The sequence below is a fragment of the Penicillium cataractarum genome (genome assembly GCF_028827025.1).
Source record: "Penicillium cataractarum strain IBT 29864 chromosome Unknown utg000005l, whole genome shotgun sequence".
In the NCBI taxonomy this organism is placed as follows: Eukaryota; Fungi; Ascomycota; class Eurotiomycetes; order Eurotiales; family Aspergillaceae; genus Penicillium; species Penicillium cataractarum.
Window position 1 is genome coordinate 882239 of NW_026622741.1, and position 14646 is coordinate 896884.

The 14646-nt window shown below is 43.8% G+C and overlaps 1 protein-coding gene across 1 annotated transcript; it reads right to left on the reverse strand.

Moving 5' to 3' along the window:
* Positions 1-4636: 4636 nt before the first annotated feature.
* Positions 4637-6701, reverse strand: N7496_006056 (uncharacterized protein; the record flags this gene model as incomplete). The annotated part of the gene is made up of 4 exons (XM_056698985.1): positions 4637-5227; positions 5266-6145; positions 6208-6605; positions 6654-6701. The coding sequence occupies 4 exons, from the start codon at positions 6699-6701 to the stop codon at positions 4637-4639; spliced, it is 1917 nt and encodes a 638-aa protein (XP_056554398.1).
* Positions 6702-14646: the final 7945 nt, after the last annotated feature.

Here is a 14646-nt window from a genome sequence, read left to right on the forward strand (position 1 = left end):
GTCGATAAGCTCCACCAGTATACAAAAGGGGCTCCGAGAACAGTGTACATTACGTGGAATACAGGTAGTTAGTCTCTATACCCGCTACCCAAACAAATTTCAGCTTATTTAATAAATCTTTAGATTGGCAACTTGTAGTTGGTTGTAAGTGGACAGTCAATTACTGTATCACTTGACTTGGATAAGGACTGGTTTTGTTTCGGTTACGGTACAGCTGTGCGTGTGCAGGAGACAAGCAATCTTGATTCAAAATCCTCTCTGTAAGGATAGTAGGCGTATATGAATGTTTCATCTTGACTAAATTATGCCAAATATTTATCCTTGACTATATCATGATGCCTGATTAATGTCATAAAGCATGCAGTGGTAGGTTGTACGTCGTGGATTAGCAGGGAAACGATTATTGTCGCAGCTTCCTGGCCAGAGGTAGTCATCTGTGCTGCTTCTTGATCTTGTATCGAATACATGCCGAAGAGACCATGCTGAAGATATAATAACCTGAGACTTAGAAGACTGGTCAACCGTAGTGCAGCAAATGAGCTAAGAGGGGTCTACTTACCTCAACAGACAAACGCCAACTGTGCAAAACGGCACCCAGAATTGCGACTGCTACGAGAAGGAGAACTATTGCATACATCCTTCGTATGCCTAATTCCAACTTTTTTCTACCCAAATGACCCGGGATAGTTCGCCGAGCAAGCCAAAAATACCAGATGAGAAGGCACAAATAATCGACCACGACAACTGTGCATACGCCGTATTCCAAAGCCAGACCAGAAAAAATTCCAAGAACGCCAAAGATCAGTTTTGCAAAGCATGAGGCCGTTGCGAGGATGGTACACAGAATCTTAGGCCTGGAAGTTGACAGAGGAAGGATCGTCTTTAATCGAAGATACTAGTCATTGTGGTGTCAGTCACCTCGTTGATAATTGCTCGTAGCAGTTGTGTACCTCAGTTAAAGCAGGAAAGATTCCAATAATGGCCACCAAAACTTGTTGGTCTATTTAAAGTCCGTCAGTAGCCTTCCAAGCCATTAAGTGCGAACATTTCGCCTGACATGTTTCGTAATTCCCCACACAATCCAATGTAACAAGCACAATCAACACAGAGAGGCTGAATAACGAAAGGACGGCGTCTAAAACCTGGTATCGTCGCTTCTCTCGAAATGTGCGGCCGCAGCACACAAGCCTTGTAGAGACAATTGGAATAATCATCGCATCTAAAATAGAATGTATAAGTGCAGGGATAGCCATAACGAGTAGAAAAGATCAATTCTCCAACGGAGGGAGCCGAGGGATGCACAAATTTATTATAATAGGCGAAATTACTACGCTCGCGATGAGGCCTTCATAATTCCAAAGATGCTGCCACGGGTTCCTAGGAGCATTAGATGTTTCCAGTTTGGCAAGTCGAGATTAAACTGGCAAGGTAATTTTAGCCCGGGTTATCCTACTCCTTTGGCTCCCAGGAGCCTATACTCTCATTGAAGCTATTGAATCGTGCAGCCATCGTAATCTTTAGAATATAGCACCTACCTTACATTTCTTCAGATCCGTGGACTAAAGTAGGTTGCGATGTTTTAAATACTACTGAATATTTACTAACTATACTGTTTGAAACCTAGATCTGCAGACAATCCACATGTACACCAGTATATTATAGGACAGCGATAGAGGGCTGTCTTGTCAATGGACGAGAGGGAATATGAATTCCAATATTTCAATTCGAGCCGTACTCGACAGAGCTCATTCGAATGAACGGCTTGGATTGAGAGTGGTAGCTGGGAGACCTAAAATTACCACATGGTTTGGCTGGAACTCAATTGCAAACTCCGGTAACTCATTTCTAACCGCATGGTGACTGAATTTTGAAATGTTTTCACTCCAGTCTTGGAAGTCTGTGAGAATGGAACCTGGATGATATAATGGAGTTATAGATCCCAGTTTCATTGCAAGGTGATTCCCTTAGTGGATTGATGAGAATACTTGAGAATTAATCGGATTACATATAATCAGAGTCGACTTACGAGGTGATACATATTTGACACGATAATTGGTATATTTTGGGCAAACCGGCTGCGTGGGAATTGTGTTAGCTACTCGTACAACGCTTCAATAAACCGCGTTTCGTTGGAGATTGTTTGACTGACGAACACTTTCGTTCCACAGTGGGAATAAGCTGCGAACACTACATATTGCGTGACAGTGGAAATAACTGGCTGAAAAGAGTGGTGCGATAGATTCCAGATATTTCGAAAACGTGTAACCTCGGAATATTAATTGGATAAAATTGATACCTTCACGCCAGCTTAAAATACGTCATATTGGATGAGATTGAGTGTGGGTATTAGATAGCACGATGCAATTATTGGTATGACGAACTGTCCAATCTACTCCGCGACCACTTCTGCTCACTAAATTCTCATGGAGTACGATTTCCAAATAGTTGTGTACAATTCTTTATTCAATAGACTTAAAGACTGAGCACATCAGGTCTACCACCTATAAAATGCACACTAGTCCCTATTCGATTCATGACAGTGCCCTTAACCTTGCAAATTAGATGTGTCTGATCGCAAGGTTCCATTGTATTATCGATAGGCGTTAATGGAAGATGAAAGATTCAGTGGGATTAGGTAGGTCCGGCTTTCTGGAGAAATATATGACAAACTCACTACTAACTGGCTTGAGATTATCATCTAGACCTTGACCTTGAGCAGCTGTGGAAAGAATTCTCTGATACTCCAACGCCACCTCCTAGCCTCGCATCTGGTCATTCCTCACCAGGATATACCACATCCGCAGATGTCTACAATCTGATCGACTACATTTTTTACCCCGCCCATGAGAGCGACCACTGTTTTACCTGGCCGGGCCCAGACCCACTATCTCCCCAAACATCTGCCGATGACATAATTTTCTACATATCTGCCTTTCTTGTGTCATATCCGGTGCATTGGGTGGAATTTCGACTGCGCCAAAGTAGTCGTACAACTGAGAGCGAGGAAGATGAATGGCTTTTCATTCTACAAGGAAAGGAATCATTGCTAGACAATCTGCGGCACATACGCCGACAAATTCGGGCTATTATTTCGCGATGCAGTTATGCTCTTGCCGGCACGGTTGATCGTTTTCGGTTAGCGATATATCCGAGACGTGAGGTCCCATCGGGAGTGACCAGCGACAGCATGTCAAACATCAATCATGTTGTCGGCGGATCCATACTTGACCCTACGGCCTTTGTGTATAACATTGAGGAAAATTTTCGACAATGAGTTCGTGTGTCTTATGTGACAAGAGAATACCTGAGGAGAGGTGTTGTCTATGGAAAATTTCACATTCTTCGGCTGGACTCGAGGAGTCTTTGGGAGCCCGACAGGGGAGCATCGGGCTCCGTTTGCAACCACTGCATTGAGGGATCTGATGATATGTATCGGGCTTGGGCATTCTCATTTCGGCAATTTTGTCTGCTTGGCTATCTTGAGATATTTTTGCAGAATCAGGTGAGAGTGGATATCACATAAAGATATACAACAACAGAAATGGAGAAATACTCCAAGTCACAGTAAAAGCCATCAACATTTTCTACAATATCTTTTAATTTCATCTGCCGCCTTTCAATTCCTGCTATCAACTTTGTTGTTCTCTCTGATTGCTTCGATTGGTTTGTCACTTTACTTGCTACCGCCAAGAGAAGGCCAGCCTAACGAGTCAAACTGCACACCATCTCGGCAGCTTTCCTGTTGGTAGTTGGTTTCACAATGTCCATCCCTCTTTCTGGTTCTTCTTCTCGTGCCTTGACCTGCCTGTACGTACCAAGCTGCCTTGAGTGTCGCCACTGAACTGTGTAACCTTCGGAGTGGTTTCTGGAGTTCGCTGCGGGCTGTCTTCTGACTAGAAAAAGTCCTACGTTGTGGAATTTTCAAATGTAATATAGAGGGGCTAATAGTCCATCACCCCTTCGAGTATCGGAGGTAACGGTACGCAGTACTGGTATGAAGAGCTAGAACGAGCTGGAAGCCTGAATACTTAGACTCACCGCAGCAGAGGAATGCTTAGAGAGGAGGCATTTCCGGAAACAAAGGGTGACGGGAGCCAATTCTCCGGTCGCTAGCAACCACGAGAGTGGCTCTGGCCCTATGCCACTACTAAACCTTATTGCAGTACAGCGAGGTCAATAAGATGATGAGGGGGATTCGTATAAGGCGGCTTAACGGCTGCCGGCCTAAGGATAGGATTTAATCCGTGACTAATGTTGGCGGGAGGTGATCTCTCGGACCTCTGGGGATCCACCCTATCCAATGCGTTCCCGTGGCGGGCTAAGGTGGGCTGAGCATCGAGCATACTTAGCGACACCGTTGGGCCACCACCCCTTGCCCCTATCCCATTTTGCTGTGCTGAGTGGCCTCACTACCATGGTGAGTAGATGGGAGCATGACTACTGTTTCAATCTCGTATTTGATATATCTAGATGCTTTCAATTATTCTCCAAGACGAGGCAGAGTGACTGGTTAATACCATTTGGGCAAGAAAATCTTTCTTCACCCTTGCGCAAAAGAAATAAGTTGATCTCTAGAAGAGCCGTATGCTGTAGTAGGTGCAGATGCACGCGTCAAGGAGTGAAACAGTATAGTCAATCATTCATAGGGTGATTCCATTAGACTATTCTCCGGGCAAACGGATAGAAAATTAATTTCATCCATCTTAATGTCATTCCAAAGGAGGGGGTCTGTGCCGCTCGCAATGCAGAAATACCTGCCCGCCCAGCAACGGCATCCTCCATCCCCATCGGCTCGGGGTCCTTCACCTTTGCTGACAGGTCTTCGACGAAATAAGCATTGCTGGTTTTCGTACCGGCTTCCAAATGAAAAGTCTCCGAAGGCCAAGACGCGCAAGTTGGGCAAACCTGTCGGGCCAAATGCCCATTCGGCGAAGTGGATGAACTCATCTGCCACCGTACACAGAGGAGATGATGTAGATGTTACATCCGGCTCATGGGACTCGCACATTATGCGGGTGGCATAATTACTCTCTATTATAGAGCAGGAGTGGGCTTCGCGAATATCGGTTTGGAAACGGCAATCCGGGCACCGGGGTTGTTTTTGACTCAGTCGAACAATAACTTCGTTTTGGATATTCCTGTGGTATAGCTCGGAACCACTGAAACGGAAATGCAGAATACGCAGCGTTGAAACACTGGCTACGGGCTCAAGTTTTGATTGCTGTTCCTGTTAGCGGGTTACTACCGATAAGCATGAGTACTTACCACAAACGAAATGGGAGCATTCAGCGCTAATGCAATTATTTGTTTTGTGTCAACGGTCTTTGGAAGCTGAAGAATCCAACCTGCGGAGTAATCTCGAGTTTCTTCAAATAAGCCTTCTTCGCCGACGGACACAAGTTGGCGTTGATGATAAGCGAGGCTTTCCAGTGTAGAGTGATGATGGGCAATTGCGGTTTGAATATGAGACTCGTTAGAAAAGTTTGATAGCTTGAGATGCAAGTATCTGAGACCTTGAAAGGAAAGCAGGAAGTCTGTCAACGGTTTCAGATTCACGTCGCGGCTTTCATTGACTTCATGAAGCAAACTGTCACTACAGAATTCAAACCGAACAAGGCGCACCCGATTGTGTGAATGGGATAAACACTTTAAGAATTCCAGCTCGTTTGCACATCCATGAAGTGTAAGTGACTTCAGAGAGCAAAATAGCAATTCGTAGTTCTGTCGTAGCTTTAGGGGCAAAGGGGCTTTCGACAGGCTCAGTGACTGTAGGAATGGATAATTTGCCGACGGATCAGATAATGTCTCGCCAAGCGGCACCAGATTAGGTGCTGGCAACCCAAGGATATCGCGATAAAAGTCAATGTTGGCCACATGTACGGCGAAACCGATGGACAAGTTGGTCAAGTGTGGGCTGTTCTGACGAACGCATCTTCGTAGGGAATCGATCTCTGCTGGATGTTGAACACCCTCCCATTCTAACGATTCGAGGAATGTCAACTCATGGAGGCCCTCTAAACAGCCACCAGCATGAGGACAAGATCCATCCGTTACCAATACCAGATGTGTCAGACAATTCTGTTGCCGGTTAATTAATCCTCCAGTATCCAAGAAGCCAGCAGGTATGCATGTGCCTAGACGCCACCTATCGCGGATAGTTAGTAAGTCCGAAGCCTTTCCAAATCTAAGCTCTTTGACAATACTAACTGAAAGGAACGGAGATTGTGCGGTTTTAGGTGTGCTAGGGCAACTTTGATCTGGCGTGAGATGTCGTCTAAAAATTGCTCATGTGCTTTTGTCTCATTGGAAGTGCCAAGAGTGCTGAGAGATTGTCTCAGCCCCATTGTGCGGAAAACATTGAAATAAGTACAACGGTTGAATCTGGCCACGTGAATGGGAGCAACAAAACTCAAGTTTTTTGTATGGAGAAGATGGCAACATTCTTGTAAATCTTGATGCAAATTGAAGAATGAATCAACGTCGAGTACATTTAGCGCCCACTCACTAGCAGCACGGAACGTGACTGAACGGTAAGCCAGGGGAATCAGAGTTGAGTAGAGCTTAGAAGAAACTCGACTTAAGGAACGAATCGCTTGTGGTGGAAGCTGGAAAGATCAGTTCCATACTGGCGTAACGAACCTAGAAGTACGTACCCACTCTGCAATGCTGAACAGAAGTTCATATGGAAGTGCCTCGAGCATATCGCTAGAATTTCCTCAAGGGGATATTTCCAAGACTCGTTTGCCGTTTGCCCTACAAAATATCACTAAAGTGAGTGAAAGTGACGAATTTATGTTAGATAATGGTGGCTTCACCACCAGTGTGCGGTATGTGACGTTGACAAGTTTTGAGCAAAGTCTTTCTATCTGATAATGCAACTAACTTTTTTGGTACCAAGTCATGGAAATTGATTTTATTAAATATAAGTTACACTACGCTGTTTAGGTGCGCAAAGACTACGGCAAGGTAGCATCTCCAGAATATGAGTCAACGAGCGGTAATACACAATAAAGAATTTAGGCTGCCTGTATCTCGCGGTGTTTTTTGGTCCCCAAATTCATTTCGTAGGTGCTCCGAACAGAGATAAAAGATTGCAAGGCTGTTCTAAACTTTTGGGTTCTCAACAAAATCACCACTAGAACACGGCGTACCTCCAATAAAGTTCTACCGGTTTTCAAAATATTGACCGATATGTGCTTAACTATCATATTGAGAGGCTCTAGTTGTTCAAATTCGCAAATAATTGAAATAATAAGAAGTGGGGGATTAGATGAGCATATAGATGATGTTTACAGTTAATCTGTGCAGTGACAGGCAAATCTCCGTGGGAAATTTTGTTAAAGAATAAGTAGTTTTCAATGTAATGTACCCAATCGTTGCATATTACCTATTGTTACAGTACCGGATGGGTATTGGGTGATTTTGAACTAAGGTCAATCTATGAATTTACGAACTAGAAAACTTTTGATAGCATAGCTCAACATCTAAGTTTAAATAAATGATATGGTGTAGGATAACGATTAGATAGACAAACTTCGATATGATCCCCACTCTACTCCATTTTAGAGGCTATTTTCAACCCATCGTTGGTAGAGCCTACTATCGAAGGCAATGGATAAACTCTCGATTGAGGCTAAAAGAAAGTACGATTTAGAGCCAATAAGATTGAAAAGAAGATAGCAGATGTTCCCGGTTGGTGTGAAGCTCAAGACACAAGCTGATTTAGCCACAAGTGATTGAAGTGACTATCAGCCGCCCAAAACACCGTGCAGGATATCCTTGGAATAAACAATCATGCTGTGAACTAGAGCCAGGTGCATAGTATACAAACTAGGTCTCCATCCACGAACTAGGCCCATTCGCTCTAACGGCCTCAAAAGATAAATCCCGGCGCCAAGAGAATTGCAAATAACCATGCGGCAGAATTGAAATGCTAAAGGCGATGGAAGTGACGCGGGTTCGGCTAGAGCGTAGATCGCTGGTACCAGCGACAATAAACCCAGCGAAGCGCAATGGTACGGAAACCTTTCCTGTGCCACTAATTCTCTGCAGTCTACCGCTAGGAAGTCCACCAGATATCCAACAGCGGCCAAAGCCAATGCACACATCGATCCAATCTGTACTGAAGGCTGGTTTGAAAATTGAAGGATCACATAAGGTACAGTTGTGGCGCTGATGAGAATCAGTGCTCCGCTAAACTCAAGTCTTTGCCAATTTGGTGCATTGCCGTGTCCAAATGCTTCAATGGTGCGATATATCAGGCTTGCGAGACACCAGAAGATGACACCGCCACACAAGAAAATCACAGACAAGGATTTCAATATAACCTCTGGAGAGGAGGGAAAATGAAAAATTAGAAAGTGAACTAAGAATAGGAGGAAGTAAGAGGCTCCAAAGAGATTAATGATAGCAACTAAGGCACAGTCACGAAGTCGTTCTTTTTGAAGGCTGGACATTGCGAAGAGTTGGGGTTATGATTGGTGAGTCTATGAAGTACGGGCATGCTTCTTATATACTGGAAAGTCCTGACTATGATAAGGTGCCATCTAGTGGGTGTAAGTTGAGGAGGCCTAGGAAGCACGTTTATTGCTGGCAGCTAGGAGAGTAATTCTGCTGGTACTCTTAAACCCGAGGTTGCTAGAAAATGACGCACAGATTGAGAGCTACATCAAAAGTTAAGTCTGGATAATTACAAAATTTACTCTTGGTCACTTGGCAATGTAGGTTTTGTTTCAAAGAGCTTTGGTTTACTTAGATGGAATTGTAATTTGCACTATCGACCCAAGAGCAATAGTTACTGTACTACAAAGCTCCCACTCTCAAGAAGTGATATCTCTCAAACCGATGTTGTCTCCACGATGTGGATCGATTACGTGACTGTAGATGACTCGACAGGTCAAAACAATGAGGGAACTCCTGATGATTTTCATATTTTGATGTGGCTTTATATTCGGATGCAGTATCCGATCAATTATTGTACTAGATACAACGGCAAATTACTACCAGCTCTTTTGAAAGCGATATTCCACCACCAGTAATACTAGTAGCGCTTATGGAATTAATATTATTGAATTCTCAGCTGCAACTTCCAATGACTATCAATACGTAGCAAAGTTTCAAGGCCCAAATTCTAGTCAATGGACTGTCGTCATCTAGAACAAGATTGGTCCCGACGGCCTTCTTGACGGCTGGGACAGGCACGCTTGCAAGAACTTTAGACTATTGCCCGGTCAGACGCGTCACATTCCATTTGCTGAAAGCCTCTAGTGGAAATCCGGAGCCTTCGTTTCGGCGGGCTAAACATATCTCCTATATTTTCCATCGGAAGCAACCACAATACCCGGCCTGTGTCGAATTAGCCGAGAGACTATATATTCATAGATTATTACACCGCCGTTCGCTCTCATCCCCTTGACTTAGAATAACTATTCCCTGCATAATGGAAGACATAGCTAAAATTGTTCGAGTACTTGGGCAGCAGCAGGGGGAAAATTCCTTTTATCGCGTTTGTTATGGCCTTTTAAAGCAGCTGCAAGATCTGGTGGCTCAAACATCTGACGACCTACTTTATCTCTACCGACACGAGGTGCAAAGTTCCTCCAGTGATTTCTGGTCGGTGAACCAGATTGGTGCACAGTTGAGAATATCGCTCGACAAATTTGAAGAGCAGGAAAAGAATGCTGAGTTGGCTTTGAAAGAATTATATGTCATCAAAGCGGACGATGTTGATTATCCAACGAAGAAAGAAAATATTTGTTAGCTATATCCAGACAGAGTCTTACCATTGGCGCTGCAGTTGTTAAGAACACTATTTCCTTTTAAGGCAATTCAAGCCACGGAAGGGTCAGTTACTCTCCCATTGCGTTGATTAACACATTTCCCATATTATGATGAGAATATAGATTACTTTTAGGTATTGTACGGCCTCCATTTACATGCTTTAACTCTTCATTGCTTGTTTTTCAATGTATCATGGATTACTTTAACTGCTTTACCGTACCATAGCTAGAATCACGGATATTTCGAAGCGTCTGAAAACTTACTATTGCTTAGTACAGTATTACTGACTCCTATAGCGTACTGAATGTGACTTTAAGGGAATACGGGGGAAAGAGACTACCTTCAAGATTCCATATCCATAGGCCTACCATCCTTCTGCAGCAATCCGTAGGTGGTAGCTTGCGGTGTCCGTGCCGTTTTGAATAGTTCCATCAATCACACCATAGGTATAATCGGTCAAGCGACAGGTTTGCGAGAGTGTGGTGGCTGGTTCAACCAGATTTCCACAGTCCGTAACAATCTCTTCGCCATTCTTTTCATAATTAACAAAGGTCTGGTAAATTCCGGGGATTTAAAGAGAGTACTTGGCATACATCATTGCAAAAGAAAATACCGGATTGATCCTGGTAGGCAACCCGTGTGCAGCTGTTAGGAGTTGCAATACATGGTATGTCTTTAACAATTTTTAGGTGCTGAATGTTAGCCATTGTGGAATTTCTGTAAGCAATTCCAAGAGTCCAATCGCAGCTTATAACCGATTGTGTCTATGTAATAGTATTAATATTTAGTTTTGTTGATGGAAGATGGGAAACAAGGGAAATACATCGCGCTTTGCCTTGGATGCAATATTTGAGTGATTGGGAGCTGGAAAGCTTGGGGAGTCTATGATCTTTAAATTATTAATGAGGTACTTTAGAAATATCGATGATCCAAGCTCACAGATCTTGCGTTAAGAGTGCCATAGAAGTTGCGCACGTTTGAAGTCGGTCCGCCAAGCTGTTAAACATCAGCAGGGATAAATTTCTTGGGTTTGGTTGACTCACAGCCTGAAGGAACATGACAAAAACAATCAAAGTGCCTGGTAGGAGGGCCATTTTGATTCTTAGTTTGCAAACTTCACACTGATGTACTGGCAGTGAAAATGTTCTGGTCGGGGTAGGAAACGCCTGATTTATAATTCGTCCGTGTTAGCTATCAAATAAGCCAAGTCGCGGAATCACAAGGTGTCGCCCGCATTTTGAAAACTTACATAATTCCATAGTATTTCTTCGTTATTGGGAATACACCACTTAAAAATGATCGAGTTTAAAAATGGTGGTGGTGCGGCGCAATTCGAATACAATGGTGACATGGGTGGCGTTCCTCATCTTCCGCACGGCTTTAGAAGCGGGTCTTCATGTTGGCTTCTTTTTTTCTTTGATACTAAACGAGATTTTCATACTCTCGCTAGAATATAAAAACCACCACTTATCCGCGATGGCTTACTTCACAATCAGCTGCACCTTGATTCAAAATCTCCTGCTTTAACAAATGGCCATCCACCTTCTGGTTATCTTTGCCACTATGGCGATGGCAAACTTCCAAATCCAGCCATTCACCCAGAGCACCTGTAGTATATTAGATACTTGGAATCACACGCGCCAGATTGAGGCCTCTGTTCAGTACATACTGAATGGGCGGGAGACAACAAATTCCCTCTCGTCAAATTGCGAAAACCAACTCCAATCTTCTCTGGATGATTGTAGAAACCCCATCTTTAATGGTTTGAAAGCATTATCCAACTCACAGTTTACAGGTTTACTTGGATCCCAGCTAGTTTGTAGCCAGCTTTTAATCTTGATATCAAACTCAACGTCACCCGACTCTGGGCCCCGTAACGCGAAACATGAGAAGAGAGTAGTCTATGTGCGGGCAGATTCTGGCTGTTCATGTGAGAAAGCTGAGTCATCCAAACTAGCTGACGCAACAATCACTGCGACGTCTCGGGTTACGCTTCTCTCTGTATCTCCCACGGACCATTCAAAAATAACAGATGCCCACAGTAGAACCTCTTCCAAACCAACTAATACTGTAGGAACAGTATTGGATGCCAATAGCACTCCAACTGCTAGCCCTACGAGCGCCCTCTCTAATGATCTTGTTTGCATTATCAAGCATGCGGATTGGGCATCAATTCCACAAGGAAGATGCGAATGCTTGGATAAATCATCTATCGCGTTTTCATCTGAGAAATGCGAGATTTACTCATAGAACACCGTAGACCTGTTATCCTTAAATCTTATTATGGGGACATACCGTCAGAATAAGCAAAGACATGTATTTAATCTAACCTTGTAGCTAGTGCTAGAACTTCAAGTTGACTAGATTCCTAAATAACATGCATATTTCGCAGCAACGGAGCAACGTAAGTGTCTAGCTATAGGGGACTGTACGAGTGAATTCCCTTATTGAAATTTAGAATGCCTGGGCCCAGGGATAACCCGATTTGATCGGAATGGTCCCATAAATGATACAGTAGATTCATGCTCCCTACAGCACTTCCTTTTCGTATAATTACTGAGTATCTTCTGGAAGTCGCGGCAGAAAGACACCCAATATCACAAGAAATAGATCTAGAGAATCAAGGCTACAGCTGCGGACAAGCAACATTTCACTCAAATAGAAGGGGAGGACTGTGACTACATCAGGAGTTTCCAAGGACAACGGATCCCCGGCTGTACTGGGATATTTACGGCACACATTTCATACTGGCAAAATCGTTATTTGGTTGGTTGATATAGCATGAAGTACACCCCCACCCACCCCCTCCTCGCAATAAAAGCAAGTCCGAGGTTACATGCGTACCTAGTCTAGAGGGCCGTGGTTTATAATTCCACTTCATTGAACCAGCTCTATCGATACTGTAGTTTTCGAAATCAGTTATACCTCTATACTCTTGCAACTTCATTCCCGGAAAATAAATCCGCCGTATATGGGCTCTGATTGGACCAGCTATTTCAATTCTCAATTCAGACCGCTTTCTATAATGGTCTCTGTATTTTAAAATACAGTCCTCAGACCGAAGTTGATGTAATTTACACGAAACCGCCATACACACGCTACCTCTACAGCCCCTCCTTCCTCCCTTTGTCACCCAACTACTTTTCTACAAGTCGCAGTTACGAGACTTCCCGCGTTAGCACCCTTACTTCAAGGCGATATGGCTCAAAGACTCTCTCCTACAAAGCTGGCTCTTATACGTGATATGATAGAGAGCCACTTCTTCCCAGCATTTGAATAGCCGAATGGTCTGATTATAACAAGCTGACCCTCATCAATATCCACAGAAATTTGTAATAGTTGGGAAGCATTTATGCCCACAGACCCGAGTAGTTCAGAAACGACCCGGTCTACTCGAAATATCAGATGCCGATACCATTCCCCTCTTCAACATCTCCATAACCAAAGGATTGGGAAATGATTTCTTGAGTGCTGTATTTTATAAGTGGATACAAGACGCAGGTTAGGCCGAAGAAGGGTGAGTGAGTGTTCGTCCATAAGCTTTCAAGGCTATATACATATATTTCGTGAATTGTGGAGAGATCCGATGGAATGGCTATCGCTGGACGCGATTTACAGTAATAGCCTTGGCTAGACCTTAATGTACACTGTCAAGATCCCAACCATCGTTCACGAGAGTCAAGGGCGGGTTTGATACGGTATCGTTATGTCATGGGTAAGCTCCATTGCTGCCGTTTTGCTACGATTGTTGACTGACTCGGCCAATAAATACATGTAAACCGAATACGCCAGCATGCACACAATACCCAAGGCGAGACCTGATCCAGCAAGCTTGGATTCGACCTCTATCCGGTTCTTCCAATAGTGATAGAATCCTCACCTTCTACTCTATGTTTGTAATGGCTTTCAATGATACTGGCAGATAAAAGCGATTTGATATCATATCGCTCCGCGAAAGTTTCGTATTACGTCATGCTCGGAACTAAGCCTTGTGACCCGCCTAAGTATAGGATCAAAACGAAGGAAAGGAGAGTAGAGTTGCTGGCTAGGTCAAATGTTTTTCTACATCTGATTACTAATATGCACTAATACGTAAGTTAACTATTGGGAATTTTGCCGTAGCACCTCACAGGAAATCTTGACAGTCAATCACAGCTATGGTTGGCTATCACGAACATGGCGCCAAACTTTGCTGCTTCCAAGCATTAATTTATCCATGATATGATCCATAGTGGAGAACTATCGATATGGACATGGCAGGGGCGGTTGGCTATCACAAAAGCACCTTCCTGATAATCTCTTCCAATATACGAATTTTTGGCAATGTCAAAGCGCTGCCCAATTAAGGCGGTCGGCCACCTCCAGTTATGTTAAAGTTCTGTGCGATTGTCCGCTCGAAAAACCCGATCTGTTCTTTGACGAGACGGCGATTTTTCTGTGAGACGCTTAAATCCTATCGAAGAATCCTTTGCTGCGCTTTAAAGCCTTCATCCGCTGAAATTGGAAGTCATATCGAGGGAGATCCTGATCAAGGATTCGATAACTTCCTTGACTGGTGTGTTGACGTAGTTGGCGCAAAAGGGAGGAGCGCGCAGACACTATCGGCACGGAGGTCTGACCGTTGAAGAGACGAGCGCAACTACTACGGCGAAGCTCGAAATCACTCTCACTAGTAGACCCAATCAGATTATTTTGTGGGACTCTCTGTAAATCGCGCTATGTTTCGGATTTTTGAGGGTATCGATAGGAGTTAACACATAAAATGCTGGGGTATATTAATATCATCGACTAACGAGACTAATGCAGAGGTAAGACATTAGCACACAGATATGGTAGTTGACAACCCGTCAAGTTGTACAACCGTAA